The 21,856-nt window shown below is 32.5% G+C and overlaps 1 protein-coding gene and 1 long non-coding RNA gene across 2 annotated transcripts; both read left to right on the forward strand.

The window, feature by feature from the left end:
- Nucleotides 1-2,810: 2,810 nt before the first annotated feature.
- LOC133203457 (probable serine/threonine-protein kinase pats1) lies at nucleotides 2,811-20,855 on the forward strand. Its single transcript, XM_061339236.1, has 5 exons — nucleotides 2,811-2,826; nucleotides 4,104-4,661; nucleotides 8,271-8,368; nucleotides 10,546-11,769; nucleotides 18,406-20,855. Exons 1-5 carry the CDS (start codon nucleotides 2,811-2,813, stop codon nucleotides 19,075-19,077), a joined length of 2,568 nt encoding a protein of 855 aa, XP_061195220.1. The 3' UTR covers nucleotides 19,078-20,855.
- On the forward strand, nucleotides 14,192-15,465 carry LOC133203796 (uncharacterized). The gene is made up of 3 exons (XR_009723475.1): nucleotides 14,192-14,259; nucleotides 15,117-15,261; nucleotides 15,385-15,465. It is a non-coding gene; the product is annotated as an uncharacterized LOC133203796 (long non-coding RNA).
- Nucleotides 20,856-21,856: the final 1,001 nt, after the last annotated feature.

Below are 21,856 nucleotides of genomic sequence, written 5' to 3' on the forward strand. Positions count from 1 at the left end.
GAACATTGTTATATTATAGCTAAAGTCTTCAAGCATAGTCTGTAAAGATACTCATAAAAGATTTTTTGGGGAAAGAGACTTTCAATATATACATTATATCGATTAAATAAAATCGTATACTTCATTGTAAAATCCCTGTTTCGCCATTACAGCTATGTAGGTCATTGTATTATCTAAACGTGAAGGCGGAGCATCTATCAATTGTGCGATTAGTATGAATACATTAGCGTGTACGTGTTCGAGGTGTACTAAGTTTTATGATTAACTGACACCTAAAAAGCCTTTTTCATGCTAGAGACCGACAAAATATAAGGATACATTTTTAATTTGGCTTGCATATCTTTGATATCTTTTCTGCTTAACTTATGTGTCGTATTTGAAGTGATTTACTAGCAATTCATTAAATTATTTATATATTAAATACACAATGGAATTTGGAAACAGAACGTATAACAAAGGATACACTATTTTTCACACTTTAAAGAAACCTTTTTTTTTTGAAAAAGAGATAGTTAATCCATTTAAGCTTATTACGTACATAATAAGAAATTTTTCATACATACTGCATAATTATATATAATTTTGCAGAATCCGAGTACTACAACAAATACACGTAGGCGGTTGAATTATGATAAAAAACTACACTCAGTGTATAAAAAATAGATAGTTAAGAAAGTGAAAATTTAAACGTCAATTAAATGTAAGTTTAACGTCAGTATCATCGCTGGTGGATAAAGAAACATCCGTGTCAGTGTACTTTGTACAGTCAAAATTGCATTGCTTCAAAAAATCCTGTTTATTCATGCCAGACAAGTTAATATGATCTTCCTCATTTAGGAATTCATTAATTGTCAAAATCTACTCCTTCTAGTTTTTGATTTTAACAAACCCTCTCCCTGTAGTAAGATAAATAATAAATCACTCCAAGGTATTTTTAATGCCTTTTTTCATTCGACTGATTTTTTTTTACTAATATCTAGATTGGACATATGAAAGGGTCATGCAAATGCATGTTCTTGCTTTTAAACATTGTGCTTTAAAAATACCTGCGAACATTGACTTTCTATTACATGATCTGCCAAAAAAAAAAAAAAAAAAGTGAAATTTTGTGCCAATGTAAAAGGTTATAGCATTTGCTTCAGAAGAAACCTGAAGCTTCCTTCTATTCAAATTAGGGGTGCTTTTTGTGCAAATGTATTCATCCAGTGACTTTTCGTCCGATACACAGTTTTTTTTTAGCGCTCCGTACTTCATTTTTTTTTCCATGAAGGTTTCTTCTTTTGGAAGCATGCATTTGTGCACTTGTAACAAACAAATTATTTTTCTAAAGATATGATGAATTGGTGTTTTTCAAATAACGGACTATAAAATTAATGACAGTTTTAACTGAAAAAATCTTTCATATCTTCCAAGTCAATGAAAGAAGCACTGGTGTATATTTAGGAACAATGGCAAATGTATAAAATATACCCACAGTAATTTAAGTTTTAAAATTCTGTATTTATGAGACGCAAGCAGTGAGTGCAACCTATATGCTACAGGACATCAATATAAATTGATAGAAACCGAAAAAAAAAAAATCAAACAAAATCGACTGAAAATATTAAAACATCTTAATCATTAAAAAAAGTTTTCTCCCAGAATTTTAATTACCCATTTGAAAAATGATTTGACCATCGATAGCTCGCAGACACTAGAGACAATGAAGTGAATAGATTTGAGGCACGTGTTCAGTGCTTTGTTATTCATGAGGTCAAAGACGGGTTGGAATTTGTAAACAAGGTGCCTTTACTATGGAGACAAGCACCCGTGATTTTGCACCTTATTGGAAAATAACAAATGAGCGCAAAACTCAATTTCTTTCATGAATGTAAATGGCTAGTATAACTTTACTCTTTACATTGACCGTATTTACGACAACTTGAAACATTTATGCACTCATATAAAAAATGGGCTTGCAAAATGGGGGTGTGGCCTAAAGTCCATGAGAAATCAATGTAAACAACACACCCCTGCTATATTAATCACATAAATACCTAATTACAGCGCAAGGAAGTAAAAATTGAAATTGAAACTAATAAACTACAATGTTTGATGGAAAGATTGAGGCAAAAATATGTAGAAAATCTTTAATTTAATTTTTTGTAACTTATTGGCAGACCTGATTTGGAAGTTTAAACGATTCATCCTTTACCTTACAGTAAAGTGATTTTCATTCCCCATGACTTAAAAATATATTGTAAACTTAACAGGTATAGTGAATTATTACGCCTTATAACAAAGTGAAATTGTCCGTCCCTGGCACTTCATCATAAGCATGTTTAACTGTATATCTACATGCATGTTTTAGGATCTGCAATAACTTAAGGTATCCTCCTGTGATGTCATAGGTTTTTGCAAAAACCGTTATTAATTTAAACTTATACCCAATAGAATAATATCTTTTGTACGAATGCCTTTCAATTGGTGTAATGAAAAATATTGTTAAGTAAAAGAATTTAAAAAAATGCATATTTTCTTCATTTAATCAATTATTCAATCTTTAAAAATGTTGCTAAGGGCAATAACTCCTTCTCATGTATCTTCATTCAGGTATTCTCTTTATTGTACTTCAGATGTGAAATGGATTCCCTGATAATCACAATTTTAAATATTTTTATAAAGAAGCAATTATTTTGGAACTTTTAATTTGTGTAAATTTGAACACAATTTCCTAAAAATTCAATTAAAAAAACACAAATATCTGAAATGTTTGCATTTTCAACTTTCAATTTAAGGTGATTTGGAAATAATTAGGGCTCCGGATTGACATGGTTGGGGTAATTGGTCAGATTTTGAGCTGTTAATTGTTGTTTAAATACCATTCTGTTACCCAGACTGTCCTGTGTTTCTTAATGATTTTAATTAAATGATCGTTCAGCAGTGTGAACTGATTATGTGTACTGTACCTCTTCTATCCTTTTCAGTTATACCCATTAAATTATATTATTAAACAAACATTGTAAATTAAGTGAGATTTAGACTTAGTTTTGATTACTAGTATTGTGACAATACAGAATGACCTTGTGTGACATCTCTTATGATTTTTTTAATGTTTCTGAGACTTGCATGTCTACCGGGTATCTTTATTTTTCTTTCCTTTTTCCTTCTTAAATTGAGATAAGATATAAATAGTGTTCTGATAAGTCAACATAATATTTCTACATTTAACATCTTTATAGCTTTGTTTATTTTCGCAGAGCATAAAATGAAATATAAAGAGAATTTGTGATATGATTAACCGATTAATCGGTCGGAACGTCTTGCGGTTAACTGAATGGCAATTCTGTATTCGATTGCCATCCCTAATATATATATATATATATATATATATATATATATATATATATATATATATATATATATATATATATATATATATATATATATATATATATATACCATTCATGTTAGCTCAGTTGGTAGAGCGCTCGCTCCGTGATCGGGAGGTCTTGAGTTCAAATCTCGGCCTCGACTGAGCTAAGTCAATAAAAAATGGTAGCAACTGTTCCTTCGCCATGCGCTCGGCACTTTGAAGTGAAAGTTGTGGGTCCTTGGGATGAGACTTTAAAAAACCGAGGCCCCGTGTCAAGGCAGGCGTTTGCACGATAAAGATCCCTCACTGCTCAATGGCCCTGAGTGTCGAGTAAAGGTCAAAATTTGAAGCCCTTCACCGGTATATGGTGACCTCTCTATATGAGTGAAAAATTCTTGAATGGGATCTTAAACAACATACAATCAATCAATCAATCTATATATATATATATAAATATATATATATATATATATATATATATATATATATATATATATATATATATATATATATATATATATATATATATATATATATATATATATATTTATATATATATATATTTATATATATATATATATATACATATATATATATATATATATATATATATATAAATATATAATATGATACAATTGGTAAAATGTTTGTTGTCAATCCTCAGTTTTGATAAAAGAGATATATAGCCATTAAATGATGTGCTTTAAAAGGAAATCCTTAACTAAATAACAAAATTCCTTTTTTACAGTGGCTGATGAAGACTCACCCTTAAAGACATTTATCAGGATAAATACTGCAGATTTGAAACCAGACCCGAGCAGTGAAGTTTCTGTCTCTGCTACAAATGAAAAACATGACAATTTGGAACGAGGAAATACTGATAAAAACAATGAAGTAATTTATAGCAGAGAAGAAAAGAAAGAACGAAATATTGAGTTGTCCAGTTCTCTAACTGAAGGCAAAGAAGAAAAGAAAGAAGATAATATGGAAATGTCTCGTTCACCAACTGAGGGCACAGAAGAAGAGAATACAGTAGAGACAATGGCCAGTGTTCTCTCCTCAGAAGCACAAGCAATGGTGAAGGATGAAATTTTTCAGAAAATCTTGTCTGAAAAAGAAAAGTTACCAACAGTAAGCATGCTGGATTTTGCTGGGCAGTTAGCATATTATGCCTTCCACCAAATTTATGTAACACCAAAGGCCTTCTTCATCCTTGTGTTGGACATGACTAAGAGATTTGAAGATGTTGTCAGTAAAGAGAAAGATAATCAAGAAGGATCAATCTTCTCTGTGTGGACTTACAAAGGTACGACATGATGTCATGATATCAAGACTTACATAGGTAAAATATGATGTCAATATATCAAGACTTACAAAGGTAAGACATGTTGTCGTGATATCAAGACTTACAAAGGTAAGACATGATGTCATGATATCAAGACGTACAAAGGTAAGACATGATATAGTGATATCAAGACTTACGAAGGTAAAACAGGATGTCATGATATTGACTTACAAAGGTAAGACATGATGTAGTGATATCAAGACTTACAAAGATAAGACATGATGTTGTGATATCAAGTTTATGTCTTTATGACTGGCATTAGTGAAGGTGAGATTATGATTTTGTAACAGACACTCTGGCCTGCAGGCTAAAGAAGTGCTTAATTGTAGCAGGTAGCTGGTAGAAATGTGAGGATCATCTGTTTATGCCTGAGTGTATATATTTATACATCATAACACAGTAACTCAATCAGTGTTTAGCTCACCTAAGCATTAGGCTCATGTGAGCTTTCTGATCAAAATATGTCTGTCATTATCTTAATCATGTTGTAATGAAGGGCTTCACTCACTTTTAAGGGGAGATAATTAAAATAAGTGAGATCTTAATGAGATCTTTTTAAAATTTCAAAAAAGCACTGGACCATAAAAGATTAAACATGTTAACGTAGAACCTACGTCGTATGACGTCATATCAAGTAAATCACTTTAGACCGTCTTTTTGATGCTAGATCCATTATGACGTCATAATTAATTTAATGTTACTTTTTACCATTTTATCTCCAAGACTGTCTCATGTAATGAAGTTACACAACTGTGATAATGTGAATGACATGCAACTATTTTGAAGGAAATTAAAAATCCTAAGAAATCTAGATAGTACAATATCTTGATAAAAATGTCTCTGAGTCAAAGGTCTGTTAAAATTGTGTGTAAATATTGTAATGTCTATCATGAAATGACGTGCATTCCCTTTCATAATTATTTGTTAATTATTCATAATGGTTGGTGTATAATAATAATGTTTCCCAAAAATATCTTTTTAAATAAAAAAAATTGCATTTTTTGATAAATATTTACATTGTAAATCTGAACGTAACCCCAAAACAGTCATTTAATAATTAAATCCTGTGTTAGTGCAGAAAGGTCAACAAAAGAAGTACTGATAAATAGAGTGTCTCTCATTCGTTTGTGGGGAAAGGTATATATTTTAATCACTTTTTGTAATTATTTGGGTATGTTCTTCATCACATTAAAGATTGAAAACTATATGACAAAGACTTTTGAAAAATATTTACAGATTTAGGTGGTAAATTGACTAAAAAAATATTGAGCTCATTTGCCTGTATTCGTTGAAATGTGGACTTAATCTTTTATGTCAATTGAATAAAAAAGAATTTATTCTTGAATAATATTGCTTAATACAGTTCAGTTGATAAAGTCTATAAACGACGATGTTTGTAGAAGTTTTGTTGTGATTTTCTATATTCTCATTATGATCAGTACCCCTAAAAATGGCTGAAAATATATAGTCGCAGTTTAAAATTATCATTCCAGGTTGCATAGGTTGTACTACATTTAATAACATGGAAACATACCATATATTTTTATCTGATTGACAAGCGAGTGCTAATTTATCATTTTGAAAAGTTTGAAAATCTTGTGACAAAGACTTTTCTGACATAGGTTCTACCTTAAACATTTTTAGTTAGTGAAATGTTTGTTTGTTTGTTTGTATGTTGTTTAACGTCCCTCTCGAGAATTTTTCACTCATATGGAGAGGCCACCACTTGCCGGTGGAGAGCTGCAAATTTTATCCTATGCTCGGCACTTACGGCCATTGAGCAGTGAGGGATCTTTATCGTGCCAGCACCTACTGCGACACAGGACCTCGGTTTATACGGTCTCATCCGAAGGACAGGTCTCCATGTCCCACAGTGGGATTCGAACCCGCGACATAAGGATCAACTCCTTACCTCGCGTTAGTGAAATGTAAAACTTGTTCAAATCATAACCAGCAGAGATAGGGTGGGGCCCCAATGGGCATAAGGGAATGTAATGGAAAATGTTTTAAAAAAAATTTTCAAGTTCAGCAAAAACCTTGATTAGTCGTATTTTTCGAATAATTTAGTTATGGTTATAACACGCCGTTTGATTGGTTAAAAAAATTATATTCTATAGCCTGTGTTTCCTATGTGAAAATGACCTTATTCAAAATTGCATCACTCCTCTTTGTACAAATTGAAGGCATTTTTGATTGGTAAATTATTTTATTTTTTTACATTGAATGATAGAAAATTAAATTATTGAGAAATCACTAATTTTCGTGGAGGTTTATTTTTTGTTGTTTTCGAGGTATGAAGAGATCCAAGAATTCATGTCCACCACAAAACGTAAAATGTCATATGCATATCTACTCAACAATTCTTCATCTACAAATTAAAATTAAATCCCCACAAGCCCATATTTTTTCTTCAAACCACGAAAATATGTGATTTTACAGTTTAAGGAATGATTTTAATAAATATTAAAGTAATACTGGTATAACCTGGGTTTGAACACTTAATGTTTTTTTTTTATTTTTATAAACCGCTTCACGGTTAATAAAGCTTTACTATCTCAACCCAGGTTACACAGTGTTAACTTTTGGTAGCTATTAAATTCATTCCTTATTATTTAATTTTCTATCATTAAAGTTGGTACCTGTACACAAGAATGGTACATTACGATACACTTTTGTGCAGGCCGTTTTTAATGTCAAGGTAAAGTGCTGCTCTAGTTACTGAAGTTAGAAGAATGCGTTCAAAAACCTATTTCCGAAAATTTTTGCTTGATTTGAATAAATTTGTTGGAGAATCTTTAAAAACAACTAGACATATAATTATATACCTGTATAATGAAATATATGAAGATAGCAAACGGTATTCAAACTCAAAAGTCCATTAAACAATACAAAATAGGAAGAGAGCAAACACGGACCTCCAAAACATCAGAGGTGGGATCAGTGCCATGGAGGAGTGAGCATCCCCTGCTGACCGGTCACACCCGCCATGTGCTCCTTGTCATATTCGGGAAATAACGGAAAAATTCGCCGTCAATTCAGTGTGTAAATAATGGCCTAACAATTAGTATGAAAAAAAGTCTGTCAGCATTTGACTCAAAGATAAATTGTATTTGCTGACAAGGTCGTATCGACCATAGAACTTACAAAATGATGACTTTAAACGACACTGCTGTTATTCTTGTTTCATCAACTTGTTTGTCAATAATTTACCTCGTTTTAGAAATTGTACATACGTAGAGCATGCTCTTGCGTATCGAATCAACTGAGAGATATAAACCCTGTATGCTGGTGATGAAGGTATATTGCTGCATAAGTATGGGAAGTTGACGATTGAAAAGTTAAAGTCATCACGTTTATCATTAAGCTTGGTTGTTAGATTGCCATTCCTTTTTCAAGTAAAATATCCAAATATGAAACAGATAATTTTATACCTGTATAACCCAAAAAAAAGTTTAACTCACTGTACAACCTTATCCTCCCACTGTTTGTAAGTACAATCAGAAGAGCTACACTCTCGTCAGAGACATCTGCCTGTTTTATTTTATTATGATGCTCTATTTGTTTTTGTAGACTACCTGAAGTTTTGGATTACCTCAATCAAGACATTTGGAGGCAAAAAGGCACCACTGTTTCTTGTTGTCACACACACAGAAAGAAAATCTACAGCTGTAAGTATTTATCCTAGCAGAGGTATTTCAATGTGAATGTAAATTAGGAGAAATTAACAGATCATTAACAAATCGTGAGAGTGTAAAGGTAAATTTACAGTACAACAAACTTATAGCAAACACATGTTTATAATGAAAAGACGCTCACAGCAAAGTTATTTTCATTCCCAGTGGCTTTAAAATATATTTTTAAGTTAATGGATATAAGAAATTATATAATTATGAAACAAAATCACCCATCCCTGGCACTTTGTTACAAGCATGTTTTACTTTATTCTTTTTTCTGATTTCGATTGTAAAACAAAAATTGAGTACAAATGTTTAAACTGAAATTATACATTTTCAAATCTAAATATTCAACTTAGCACAGAGTTGTATTTTAAGTTCATTTGAGCCAAAGAATGACCTTTTCTGATCAAAATTTGACCTTTGTCTTTCAGCATTGTTGTCATCATCATTAACTTTTCACATTTTTATCTTCTCCAGAACTACTGAGCCAATTCCAACCAAACTTCCTACAAAGCATTCTTGGGTAAAGGGGATTCAAATTTATTCAAATGAATTTTTAAGTAGATAAATAAGAAAAGTGAAAATATGCTCTATTCACGTGACCATGCAAAATTCCTGTTTTCAAAACGAGGCTTGGCGTACATAACGCGACTGCAGCAGCATGGCGTTTAGAGCATCATTTAAAAGAGAGAAGAGTTCGGCATCCCACTTTTGTGTTCCCTTGTTTAATGGGGACAGTAAACAAGAATTTGTTTTGTCTTACCATCTTTTTCATTAAGATGTAATTCTACGTAAGCAGTGAATAGTTAAAATAATGAGACAAAGTGCCATACTTCCACATACATGTAAGTTTTCTCAAGGTCAATGAGTAAGAATGCTAGCTGGAAACCTTGTAGTTCACAGGGTAATGAAAATATATCGATTAATTACATTATGTATAAGGTTTCGTTATGATTTGATTAATGTTATTTTCATAATTGAAATTAAAGCTATTAAATAAAACCACTCTTGCAGTTAATCTGAGATTCCTCTGTCATGCTGATGCTTACACCTGTTTACAGTTGAACAATTGGAAGACCTATGGTCCTCTAAATAAGACCGCATATACAGTGTACATGAAAATAAACATTTTCTAATGAACCTGGATTAATTGATTAGTGAAATCATCCTTAGAAACAAGTTTGTTCAAATAATGACCCCATGGGGTACAATGGGGCTACAATGGAATTTTGCATGGGTTTGTATATATTAGAACAATGTTTAAAATATTTTTCTTTTCAAGAACAGCGGGGCTGTGATGTGTGATACAAGAGTACCAAAATGCATAACATTCCTAAAAAAACAGATGAACAAAGAAAAAATTATCGTTCAACACAATTTAACTATAGTAACTGCTGATAAAAACAGAAGAGCCATAGTTACTCGTTAAGCGTTGTGACCCATGGGCCTTTGGTTTCTCAAAATATAGCTCTAGGAGTTCAGGTTGGGTACAATAAGGGATCAATATTTTAAAAGGAATTTTATGAAATTTTTTTTTTTCAAAAACAAGAGCCACACTATTTTGCAATTATTTAAGGAATCACTGCTTCGCCCGTTATGCAAATTATCCCACGTTTTCAACTATCGTTGATGCCCAGGCATATTCTACTAACTAGACAGTGATTCCTTATATTTCCATTTCATTGTGAAATAAAATTGTAAATTTCGATTTTAAAAATTTAGACTAATAGATTTAAATTACACTAGGCCTCCCATGTCAATTTCAATAGTCCCCTCTCACTGACGTCAAACACAAAGAGAGCTGCACGAGATTTACATGCATATTAGGCATCCTTAGCGTCAGACACAAAGACAGATGCATGAGATTTACATGCATATTAGGCCACCTTAGCTCCTGACCTATTGCTTGTCGAAATTTACATTCAGGTAGAATGATCAAGAAATCAACTCAACTAACTTTCAAAGAGTTATCACAGAGAAAAAAAATGAAATGGAAATATATGGAAATTGTTGTTTGGATTCAATCAATTATATTTTTTCTTGAAGAAAGAGATGGGATTTTTTTAAAATATTGTAATAAACAACAGGAATGTCAGTGAGATTCAGGTGGGTGTTGTGGCCCTTGGGCCTCATGTATTCTTTTTTTATGATTTTATTTACCTTTTCAGGCAATTAAGAAGTATTTTGAGGAGTTTTGGGAAGCAGTTCCAGATGAGGACAGAGATTGGTTAAGAGATTCTCTCAATGATCGTGAATATGCAGTGGGTCTAGATGAACTAAATGACAACTCGAAAAAAATGCTGAAGTCAATGAAAATGTCCATAGTTGAACTATTTAAAGATGAGATAAATACTAAAATTGAAATGCCTTCTTCATGGGCTTTAATGGAACAGTTATTGTATGAAGGAGCATGGAAGGTTTTGTCCCTTAGTGAAATCTGGAAGCTCAACTTATCCCTTCCCCATGAATACCAAATTAAAAGTGATGAGGAAATGTCTATGTTTTTAAAGTGTTTCCATGACAATGGCCTTCTTTTGTATTTTGAAGAAGAGAAATTGAGGGAAAATGCAGTGCTTGACATTCAGTGGTTTGCTAAAGCTTTCAGCAAGATCATTGCTGATGAAAACCATATCAATAAAGACTGCAAAACGAATTTAATCAAAGAGTGGAAATCCTTCAATAAAACGGGAGAACTTAAAGATAAAGTAATAGATGCACTTTGGAAAGATGAACCTTCATACTTGAAACACAAAAGTGAAATTATGTCTTACATGGAGAAGCTTCAAATGCTGGTACCTTTAGAGTCTTTTGGGGCTGTATCAGAAGGCGGCATGTCATGGTATGTCCCATGTATGAACAAAAAACAATTTAAAGCTGATTTTTGTGAAGATAAATGGGAAGGTTCCTCCATTTTGTGCTTTCGATTCACTTCTTTTGCCATGTTTGTGTTCTACAGACTGGTAGCATACTGCATGAGTTTTCTAAGATGGAGTGTTTCAATAGATGAAGACAATGAAGGAAGTCCATGTCTTTATCAAACAGCAGCAGTGTTTGATCATAATGAACACACTGTTGTTGTTGGCATTTGTAATGACGATATCCAGTTGCAAGTATTGAGAATCACGCCGTTGACTGTAGACAAAGATGCATCAAATGAAATTGGAGACTCCATTGAAAAAGCCATAGAAAAACTGACAGAAACATTTATCGATACAAAAATATTCCACAGAGGATACAAATGTCAAAACGTTATTTGTAATGAGAAAGATCTTTCTTTCACCCTTGCAAGTGAGCTCTCCAATATTAAAACTGATAAAGACATTCAGTGCAAATGTCGACTTCAGGAGAAACACGTGATAAATACACAAAGGACTCTGAGTTTCTGGGAAAAGGTAACTTTAATTATTAAATTATATTCTCCAGCAAACAAAAATGTAAGGATTCATCTTGTCCATCTTTTTGTTTAAATTTGTCTGATTTTATAACTGGGCTCCACCTTTGTGTGGAAAATCATTGTAAGATCACACTGGCAGAGAAATTGCTTACAATTAATTGCTTGAAATTGCAAGAAATTGCTGGGTATCATCATGACTTGATTTTGACCAAATACTATTTGGGAAAAAGGTCACATGTACAAAAAAAAAAAAAAAAAAAGTTGACATTCGTGTCCAGTCCATTAATGTTTCATGGAGACATTGGAAGTTCATTTGTACAAAGATTGTTAATTACTTACAGATGTGTCTTGATCTTAACCCAATGTCTTTTGACCAGTTTAAAAAAAAATGTTTCAGTTACTATGCTAGCTACACAGGTAAAATTGCAACGTATGTTCAACATATGTTTCGAGTAACATAGGTTGAACATATGTTGAACATATGTTGACCATATGAATTTTAGACAGTATGTTGAACATATGTTTAAAATATATGTTGAACATATAGCAGACTCAGAACATATGTTGAACATATGTTTGTGTTAACTATATGCTTAACGTCTGTTGAACATATTTTAAACATATGGTTGTTTCAAACATATGTTCAACATATGTTTTGAGTTTCACATAAAATTCAGACTGAACATTATATAATAACCAATAGCCTTTTCACATTTATTTCATTTAATATTAAATTAATGTTATCGTTATTTGAATTAATTTTATTTTAATTTAAAGATATAAAAAAATATGTTAATTAATTTAATGTTAATCAGTGAACCAGCAATAATTTAATATTAAGCCTAATATGAAAAACACCAGTTAAATGTTATATATATTTTAACATGTCAGGGCAGATCCAGCAAATTTTGAAAGGGGGGAGTCCAGGTCGGTGCCCGTAACACTCATGCATAGAATAACACCATAGGAACTTCAAGCCCGTACCAACCCCCGGACCCCCCCTCCCCACCCCCTCCCCCTTCTGGATCCGCTAATGCAAGTAGACTGCATGTTAAAAAATTGATTTCAATAACATGTATCAAGATCAATTTGAATACATTTATTCAAAAGAATGATAATTTCTTGTAGAAGCTTACATAAAAAAGGGGGAGGGTTAACTACTCTGTTACCCTGCACCCCCCACTAGTTTCTCCAAATTCAGCCCCCCCTCCTTTCTTCAAATTCAAAATTGTCTTCTTGAACATGACATGGTATTCCCCAAATCAAATTTATCAAGAATTCATAAATTTGTATTTTACCCCGTTTTGTTTGGATTTTATGAGTGAAATTAAAATCATTCCACATTTTATTTCCGGACCGGTTTTGGTTTTTATCGGATGAAAGTGTACCTACGTCATTTTTGACGTCACTGCTGCAGCAGAAGTGTTGGGTGTTGGAAACAAGTAAGTGCTATCAGTTATGTTTTTTTTATAATAGTTCATGGTGTTAAGAGAATTTCTTTACGGTTACAGATTCATACGAACTTCTAGTACTCTCGTGACTTGCATAACATCTAAATGTAGTTGTAATTAATGCAGTTCGTAAAAGGACGATACACCTAGTGATCTTATTGAGGCCTACATGCTACATTATTTTGGATTTGTTTTCGACGAATGTAAAAACCATTTGGCATTACTAATTTGTCAGATTTGTTTTCCTTTTGTCGATAGTTACGTTTGTATATTTATGTACGATCTTGATGAAAGTGAAAGTAGAAATCTTGCATTGCAGTTTGTATGTAGCCTTTGTTAAGATGGTTATCCACTCTGCTCTTTTATCAAATTATTAATGTAAAATGTTTGTTTTTATTATGTATTAAGCAACTGGAGTTTAGTGTCAGAGTGTCGTTTTTATTGAAAGAACCCAAAGCTTTTAAGACGATTCAACCCAAAGATGATTTGACTGAAGATTGTACGATCACAATACAGGTGAAAATAAATACATGTAAAAAATAATCACAGTAATTACAGGGTGCATATGAGTAATGAATCTTTAATAACAAAATATTTTTTTGAGAAATTTCTTTTTGCTTCTTAATTCTACACTGTTTTGCTTTATCAAAATTTAAACTCTCTTTTTTTTGGCTAAAATATTGAAGATATGGATATGGATAGAACTTGCTGGCTTTTAAACTATAGAATATCTGAAAGATGATTAATTTCAGCCTTATCTGGCATTCAAGATAATAGTGTAAATGTATTTATAAGTGCATCAGCTAATTTATTACTTAGTCATGTATTAATTGACATAGAATTTTTTTTCAACACTAGAGAAACTAAAGACTTGTACTCACTCTCTTTTGAAGTTTCTTTTAAGTTTTAATTGGAATTTGATTAGAAAATATTTATTGTATGAATATTTATTTATATTTTTTATAGGTTCAATATACAGTCTGTCTGCTATGAATAACATGGAAGAACACTATGACCCTAGGCTAGCTTCAGAATAGGTAAATACACCCTGTATTACAAACTTTGTTATTTTCTTCCAAACAAAGTTTTTGGATATACTGGAAACAAAATGTCTATTTCCTATTTCTCTGCCTGTTATCCAAACATAAATTTGTATCTGATTATCCATTTAATATTGATATATTATACTATTTCAACATTCCAAATTCATTTGTATACATGTAGAGAAACTAATTGTATTTTTTATGATTTTATTAGCTCACCTGAGCTGAAGACTCAAGTGAGCTTTTCTGATCACCCGTTGTCTGTCGTCTGTCCGTCTGTAAACTTTTCACATTTTCAACTTCTTCTCAAGAACCACTGGGCCAATTTTAACCAAACTTGGTTCAAAGTATTCTTGGGTGAAGGGGAGTTTAAATTGTTAGAATAAAGGGCCAAGTCCCCTTACAAGGGGAGATAATCAAGAAAAGACAAAAATAGGGTTGGGTCATTAAAAAATCTTCTCAAGAACCACTGGGCCAAAAAAGCTGAAAGTTATGTGGAAGCATCCTGAGAAAGTGTAGATTCTAAATTGTTCAAATCATGACCCCCAGGGGTAGGGCGGGGCCACAATAGGTATTACAACGGGGAAATCTGGTAAAGAACAGCATGGCCAAAGTTACTCAGGTGAGCGATGTGGCCCATGGGCCTCTTGTTATTAAGCATATTTTCAAGAGTGAAATTGTTTTAGACATAACATTATATGGTGTTACACAACACCATAAAATGTTTTATGAAATTAGTTTTAACTCATATCATAACTGTTTAGGAGAATGGGGTATGCATCTGTTTGCACATGACAAATATCTTCAGTGTATGAACTTAAATTACATGTAGAGTTTAATTTGTATTTCAGAGAACCTTAATCACCAGAACCTTAAAATTGAGACTCCACTGTGGTGCCACCCAGTACCTTAATATGTGACAATTTCAAATCCTATGATGAGGTTCCAAGGGGTTGTAAAATGGAAGAAAACAAAGAACAAGCCAAGAAAAAATTTGTAAGTGCTCAAAGTAATTAATCTTTGTGCTAACTAATACCAGTATATATTTATTAATTATACACGTAATTGACATGAAATTTGGACTTCTTAATTTGTATTATTTTTTATTTATCATTTCAGAAACAACGCAGTCACTGTCAGGGAAATAAAGCCAGAATTATGTAAACAATTTGAAAAAATAAACACAAGATTAATGCTTGAGATTGTGTTCTTTGATTTCTTAGTATTAAGTGATTAAAGGACAAGATCTATGTTAAAGGACAAGAGTACTATTTAGTTAACTTTGCAATCCAAAGAAATACAAAATAATTAAATAATAAATGTTAGTAAGAAATAAAATGAACATATGTTTAACATATGAAAAACATATGAACACAAACATATGTTAATCATATGTTCATACAAAACATATAAGCAACATATGTTGAACATATGATCAACATATGTTCATAAACATATGTTAAACATATGTTGCTCGTTTTTTATTGCGAACATATGTTTCAGAACATATGTTAAACGTATGTTCAACATATGTTAAACATATGTTGCAATTTTACCTGTGTATATCTTCTAACGGAGAAACATAGGAAGATCACAATTGACGCAAATATTGCTTATAGGCTTGAGGTGTTTCATAATCTTTCAAATGAAAAAAAATATAGTAAGTCCGTGCTTCACACTAAGATTGCCCATGACCTAAAGTTATGTCATGATCTTGATAAAGGTCCAAAGTTCCTTTCTGAACAAATCATTTTATAGGAAACTTGATTCACTCAGACCTATTGTAATCTGTTTTTGTTCAACATGGTTGTTTTCTGTTAACTTTTGAACATTTTCAGCTTCTTTTCAAGAACAACTGACTCTTTTTTGAAATATTACATGCAGGGTAACAAAGATTATCAAATTCTTGGTCTCTACCTCCGAGGCCTGGAGGCTTGAGTTGAAATCCATTCCTGAAAATTGCAGAGGCGAAATCAGGTGTCTAGGAGGAGTTAACAGCCCCTTTGAAAGGTCACACCCGATGTGAGCCCAATATATAATTATTGATCAAGACGGAATAGCTATTAATGCAGTTTTCAAAATCTTCTTTTAGTGAAAAAGGTTAAGATAACAAACAGTGATAGATCTTTAAAAAAAAGCTAACAAATAATACAAATCTATGAAAGGGAATAAAACACGGCCCCCGAAAATTTCAGCTGTTAGATCAGGTGCCTAGGAGGAGTAAGCAGCCACTATCGCCTGGTCATACCCGCTGTGTGCTCCTTGTATTGAGCAGGTAGACGGAATAATTTGTTTGTTCGCTTGTTGTTTTAACATCCCTCTCGAGAATTTTTCACTCATATGGAGACACCACCACGTGCCGGTGGAGGGTTGCAAATTTTCACATATACTCGGCACTCAGGGCCATTGAACAGTGAGGGATCTTTTTCGTGCCAACACCCACTGTGACACGGGACCTTAGTTTTTACGGTCTTATCCAAAGGAGCGGTCTCCAAGTCCCGCAGTGGATTAAAAAAAAATTACGTAAGGATCGGCTCTTTTTTCCACAACTCTAGAACAGACGCTTTTACTATTTCGCCAAGCGGACGAACTCGTAGTTAAATTTAGTATATAAGTCCTATAGTTTATAAGTCCTAACAATTCGTAAAAGACCGAAAGATCTGTAGTGCTGAACAGCTTGTTATAATATGATTATAGTATGTAATGAAACCTTTGCTGAAGTTGTTAAATTCGTGGTCCCTACACGGATTTAAACTGATCCTTTATTGAAATGCATTATATTTTATAACAAGATGTGTTTGTGAAACACTATGCCCCCGATGGGAAGACAAATCTGGAGTGGGACGTAGACTACAGTGCAATAGTTATGGCCAATATTAAAGCTTTTCAAATGTAGGTCAAAAGTCACAGTTGAGGTCACAGGATCAAAAATTTCTGTACCAATGGAAAGGTCTTTTCATAATGAACACTCATGTCAAATATTAAAGCCTTACCCTTGACAGCGCAATAGTTATGGGCTAGGTTAAAGTTGACAACAGACAGACAGACAGACAGACAAACAGAAAGACAGGACAAAAACAATATACCCCCGGGATCTTTCGATCCAGGGGCATAAAAAATCTGCTTTGCTGATATGCATTCTGTACAGGAACTATTTGCATGAGTTTAAGAAGTTTTCAGTCTTTAACCAAAATTGTGAAATATATCCCCCCCCCCCCCGGGCTCATAGTTCGAGTCCCAGGGTATTGCAAAATGTAAGTATGATATGATTTTTTACGACTATAGCATCAAGACTCCTCTATGACTATGAATTTCAGACTCCTGGTTGGTGCTAAATTGGTCATACATTGAAAATGCATAAAATTCTTCAAATGTTGTTTTTTACTTATGTATATCCCTTAGATGAAGTGTTTGCAAGAGTGTACAATTTCTGTATTATATTATTTCTATTATTCTTTCCAAGTATGTTTCTTTACAGTTTCTCTTCATCTGAATTTTTTCAATTACATGTAAATGCGCGGCCGATCTCAATGATAAACATAAGATAAATAGAAAGAGGCTTATTTTTAGTTTAATTGCTAATTAGTGGAACAGAAGATCGAGCATTGTATTCAGTCAAAATGAGGGTTATTAGGGCTTAATGTCAAGGTTTTATTCAGAATGCCACACATATGCCACACAAGGAGCGTATGTGTTTCTAAAACATGTCCTGTTTCTGTTTTAATTATATACCAATCTGAACAGCATTAAGATTTACCCTCTAGCAGACACAGTCTTTTGAATATAGAATGTCATTTTTAGCTTACCTGAGCTGAAAGCTCAAGTGAGCTTTTCTGATCACCCGTTGTCCGTCGTCCGTCCCTCCGTCCGTCTGTAAATTTTTACATTTTCAACTTCTCAAGAACCACTGGGCCGAATTTAACCAAAGTTGGTAAAAAGCATCCTGGGTGAATGGGAGTTTCATTCGGAAATGTTAAAATGCGCGACATTCAATTTTCTATAACACACTTATAAAAGTAATTTTCTTTTGGTCTAGCATCGCTAATTACATGTAGAATAATCTCTATACACTTTTCTTATCTTCCTATTAAGTTTGGTTCATTACCATAGTCATAATAACTATGCTTAACTGTATTTCAGAGAAAGGTATGTGATTCCAGTACTCCAGAGGCCTCTGGACAAGACCTTGGTGGCCGATCTAGATTTGCAAAACTTGGAATGGCAATGAACGACGTGTTAAATCAGGCTTACAGAGATATTCTAGAATCAGAATTACCCCCTTCTGATATTGAGAACAAGGTGAATTTATTATCAAACAAAAAGAGGATGAATCTGAAGTTGAACTCAGATCAAGAGGATCTTTTGAAAAGAGCAAAAAATTCTGGATATAAGGAATTTGATATTTCATTAACATACAAGATGATAAGAAACATCTGTTCAAAGATTCCTAAACCAACAAAAGGAAAATGGGGAGAAGAGCCAGCAGCAGGAGAGGTGACCGTAGGTGATGACATCGAGAGAATTAGGTTAATCCGAAACAGTTTGACTGCTCATGTGAGCTCAGCCTCCACCCCTCAGACAGAATTTGATGACACCTGGTCTACGATGTCAGATATCTGCCAAAGGTTAGAAACCTTCACTAGAAAGAAGTACTTGGATACCCTTAAGGATATTAAAACACTGACCTTGAGAAAGGAAGATGAGGATGCTATTATAAAGAATTTAAAAATGCAAGAGATTTTGGAGACAATCAAATCAAATGTCCAAGAATTAGAAACATTGATCAAACCTAATGAAGGTGCTACAAATTAGGAGTTCGTGAGTTCGAAGAAATCTGTGTAGAATACTAGAGAATTGCATGTTTTACTTGACACAGAATTCACAATCAAATTTGAATAATTTTATTCAAGGATTTTATTTCTTTGGAATTTTGATTTGTTAATTTAATTCAAGATTTAGAACAATGTGTGGTTTGATAAGAAAATCATTTTTTTTCTACTGATTACACTGAGTGAATTCAAACATTACAATGTTTCTGGACAATAAAGGCTATAGAATACAAATGACAACTAACCTTGCATGTAAATCATATTCAAAATGAAGAATACAAGGAGGGCAATTTTTGAAATACTTTAGCTTTAAAGCTCAGAATCATCAATGAATAAATTCAAACTTCAATGTTACTCTTTTTTCAATTAGCTGAATAAACTTCAACAGTTTTTTTAGAAACTAGGATGTATGAATGAAGAGAACGACAATAGTGAAATCTCTGTGCCTGTTTGTTTCATCCAAATCATATTGTCCTGTTAATATATAGTTGAAAATCCCATTGTGTTTATATGCGAAGTATTTTCGTACATTAAAGGAACCCTAATTTTAAAGGACAATTTTTTATGCCTTAGCAATAGTCATGCAAGATCTACTAGGAAAACGTGTCTTTAAATCATATTTAAATAACCCTAATTTTATAAGATGGTAAGTGCAGGAGAGTTTGTTTTAAAGGATTGTGTATCCTACTACTTTTACTTGTTTTAGAGTAGCTGCGTTCAAACTTGTATGCAAGTGTCAGACAAGAAAGGAATATTCTAATTCATGATTGCAATTTTCTAAAACACAGATTTGCGATCCTAATTTGTTGCTTGTGGTAACATGTTAACTTTATTTTGCTTATGTATAATACACTTTATATTCAGTTGCATCAATATATTTACATAATGTAACATGATAGGATAAACATACGTATATTAAATGTTTCTGCTGAACAACGTGGGGCTTAAAGTTGCTGAAGATCTCACTGAAAAATTGTATTTTTGAAAACGACAGTAAATGATCGGCAGGGTCACTTTCTTGATCAAACTGTATGTGAATCAACAGTCAAATCAATATTGCATTTTTTACTCCTGTGTTAGACGACCTCTTTCTACCTGTGTTAGACGACCTCTTACTACCTGTGTTAGACCACCTCTTCCTACCTGTGTTAGACGACTTCTTTCTACCTGTGTTAGACGACTTCTTTCTACCTGTGTTAGACGACTTCTTTCTACCTGTGTTAGACGACTTCTTGGGACTTACGGGAATCACCATGTCAGTCTAGCTGTCCATATGTCCATCAAAGTTTTTTCTTAATTCACAGATCATCATGTAATTATTAATTACACTTTTAGGGAACAGATGCTAGACAAATTTTGACATATACAGTAATTGCATTATGTATGTCTATAATTATATATATAGGCATTTATTGTCCCGAAAGTATTTCCGACATTGATTTTATTTCCAATTTCTGTAAAAATTTTGTAATTTTCTTCAAACTTCTTGGCCTCATATTTTTGATTTATTTTAAAAGCTGAAGTGTGGCTTCTTACTTACAGATAACCTGTAACAGAGCTTAATGTAAGCTAAACTGATTGTTCAGCGTATGTCTGTATTAATATATGTTTATATGTATGTGACCTAAATTGAGTTTTTGTTTGTATTTTTTTTATTTAATGGTATGATAACTTGTCATTTTATATTCAAATTAAGCTAGGATGTATTCTCTTTACTTCCAAGGAATAGCTTTATAATAAAGTGTGTAGATTGTCAATGAAGATGCCACTTCTGTTTAGTACTTTCATTTGTAATAGATTGTGCGCCCTCATATTGAAGATAATAGTCCAGACTGATTGCGCCACATCGTCTTAGCAAAGAGGTATTTGTGTCATATCTGTTATAGTGAAGAAATATGTTTATACAATTGATTGTAGTTGCCCATGGACCATTTATTTTGCCTCATTTTGAAGAAAACATAGTTCAGCTTTGGTTGCGCTATAACCTCTATGCAAAGAATTATTTATGTCATGTATGTTGCATTGAATAAATATGAATCGATAGGTTTATACATCATGTAATAATAAAAGAAATAATGACTTTCAAATGTAGGTATATAATGTAGAAAACAGTTTTCAAACAATATATAGGGACTTTATAATGACACTAAGAGTGCCCATTTTCAAGAACTCTCTACACAATGCACACAAAAATAAGCTGATTCTAGCAATATATTTATAGAGTAAGAGTAATCTGCTCTTGGATCTAAAACTCAATAAATGGAAATTACAGTCTATTGCTCAATCTGTAATTGATGTTAGTATTAAAATTTGAATTTTTCAAGATAAATAAACACTATTTGCATGATATTTCCTGAAGGCAAGATACACTAAAACTATTTGCATGCATTTTCCCCACTTAAGTAAACAAGTGGTTTTTGTTCATTAATACTTCAATATCTCTGAATATTTTCCTGAGTTGAAAATGAAAAAAAAGATTAATATTTGTAGCTTTAAACCTTCATAATTTTCTCAATGTCAAAAGAAATTTATCAATCTACATAGAGGGTCCTTAAATGCGAGAACAAATTTCACAAATTTTTAGAAAGTGAAAACGTGTGCTATTTTGAAATTAATACAACATAAAAGATATTTGTACTTTTGATCTTTTTTTTTTTAGACAAGGGGCATGAAAATTATAATGATGACTCCTCACTAAACTGAAAAAGAAAATCCAGACTATTTCGAAGTGAATGCACTAGAAAATCGTGAAATGATAATAT

Source organism: Saccostrea echinata, unplaced genomic scaffold, assembly GCF_033153115.1.
Source record: "Saccostrea echinata isolate AGI-Se365-2 ecotype Australia unplaced genomic scaffold, CSIRO_AGI_Sech_v1 ptg000051l, whole genome shotgun sequence".
NCBI lineage: Eukaryota > Metazoa > Mollusca > Bivalvia > Ostreida > Ostreidae > Saccostrea > Saccostrea echinata.

What these genes read in the sequence shown, in the direction of transcription:
- LOC133203457 (XM_061339236.1), top strand. An exon ending in CTCTGTGTGGACTTACAAAG is followed by an intron (nt 4,662 to 8,270) that starts GTACGACATGAT and finishes TTGTTTTTGTAG; the next exon opens with ACTACCTGAAGTTTTGGATT. An exon ending in CAGAAAGAAAATCTACAGCT is followed by an intron (nt 8,369 to 10,545) that starts GTAAGTATTTAT and finishes TTACCTTTTCAG; the next exon opens with GCAATTAAGAAGTATTTTGA.